This window comes from Neomonachus schauinslandi, chromosome 8 (genome assembly GCF_002201575.2).
Source record: "Neomonachus schauinslandi chromosome 8, ASM220157v2, whole genome shotgun sequence".
In the NCBI taxonomy this organism is placed as follows: domain Eukaryota; kingdom Metazoa; phylum Chordata; class Mammalia; order Carnivora; family Phocidae; genus Neomonachus; species Neomonachus schauinslandi.
The window spans coordinates 50,789,964-50,791,672 of NC_058410.1; the positions used below are offsets into that span (position 1 = coordinate 50,789,964).

At 52.9% G+C, this 1,709-nt stretch overlaps 1 protein-coding gene across 1 annotated transcript in view; it reads left to right on the plus strand.

The window, feature by feature from the left end:
- Positions 1-1,615: 1,615 nt before the first annotated feature.
- The window catches only part of METTL24 (methyltransferase like 24), a 96,186-nt gene continuing 96,092 nt past the window's right edge, over positions 1,616-1,709 (plus strand). Inside the window, exon 1 of the mRNA XM_044917382.1 lies at positions 1,616-1,707. Coding sequence (XP_044773317.1) covers positions 1,616-1,707 — 92 coding nt within the window. The remainder of the gene's footprint in view (positions 1,708-1,709) is intronic.

Below are 1,709 nucleotides of genomic sequence, written 5' to 3' on the forward strand. Positions count from 1 at the left end.
AAAGGATTTAAGTTCCCTGGTTAGCTTTCTATAAAAGACCAACCCTAAAGGCCCTCGTTGGCAACCCTGTCGGGACCCCTCTCACTCTTGAGAGCTTTTTCTGTATCTTCACTTAATAAATTTCTATCACTTTACTCACAAAAAATAATAAATAAATAAATAAATAGTCACAGGATGTGAGGTTTTCTCTAAAAATTTGGGTCAGGGAAAATGTACTTGCTTGGATTCTTTAAAAGAAAGCCAATCTGCAACAGCCTGAGGGCTGCATCTAAGAAAAAACCAAAAGTCACTCGTAAAGAAACACTCATGAGCCTGGGGACTGGTGTGGCCCAGGGAATGGACTAGATTGGGTTGTTAGAGGTAGAGAAATAGCCCAAGTGCTTTGTACAGTGCAAAGAATAGATTGGGTCTTTCTTAAGTTAGAGAGATTTTAGAGAGGAGGGCTCCTTATGGAAAATTCCTGAGATGCAGGGAGTGGAGGAAGGGGGCTCCATATTTGGTTTCTGTGTCCATGCCTTAGGCTGTTAGGGAAGAGGATAGGTCAGCGGGCGGGGGGGGGGGGGGGGGTAGTTCCTGTAGAAGTATGGAAAATAAAAGTGTAGAGCATAAAAAGAATGGCCACAGCTGAAGGAAACAAACCCAAATCCAAACCTAAACCCCAAGCCCAAACCTCAAATAGGTTGTGGGAAAGAATTCTAACAATTGAAAATGAACAGTCAACACCGGACTTCAGGCTGTAAGCGTTCAGCCTGATTAATTAAGGTCAAGGTGGTGATGGAAATACCAGCTGGGGAGCATTTTGCCGAAAGATAAATTTGTCCTTCTGTATCTCTGCAAGACAGCAGGGAGGTGTGTGTTTGGAGCTAAATTAATTTGATTTACATCATGCCATGGTAACTTCTGTTCTCTCTCCCTGCTGTCAGATGTCTTCGCTGGCTCTTTCCCTCTCCTTCACCCCCACACATTTCATAACACAGAGAGAAAGCATGGATTGGCTTCAGGCAGAATTTAGAAATGGAATAACTCTAATTTGATTATTCGGTATCGGGTGCTATTCTCTCCTCCCCCTCCCTCCTTTCTTGAGGGAGGGAAGTTGTAAACCCGAGCCTAAGTGCGAAGTATTTTTATCCTTAATGCACAAACTGCTTGACAATCAGAACTTGTTCCTTGTAGCAAAACCTGGCAGCTCACCTATCCTCCTGTGTTTCTCCAACAATACTAATACTAGAAAATGAAGTTACCACCCAGGACCCCGTTAGGAATGCGCTTTTTCTGGCCATGTAGCTTTTCAATTCCGCCAGGCTCTGGAGGCCGGGGTGGAGGGCGCCCCCTCGGGGACCGCCCCCCCACCCAGGGCTCGGGTTCTTGCCCCGCCGAGCCGCCTGCGCCCCCGCGCCCCCGCCCGGCCCGGCGCCCCTCGCCCCTTCCAGCGGCCGGGCGCGCTCCGCCAGGCAGGATAAGGTTACGCCGAGGCTTTCTTGGACCGCAGGGAGGGAGGCGGGTCCGAGCCCGCGCCCCGGCCCGCGGGGGAGTTCCCACCATGGGCGGCTCGGGCCCGCGGGGCCACCTCCCCGCCGCCGGCCGCGGAGCGCAGCCCCGGGCCCGGCCCCCCGCCATGGCGCGGGAGAGGCCGCCCGGGAGGGGCTGCGGCGCCCTGCGCCGGTGTGTGCTCGGCGCCGCGCTGCTGCTCGGCCTGCGACTGTGCGCGG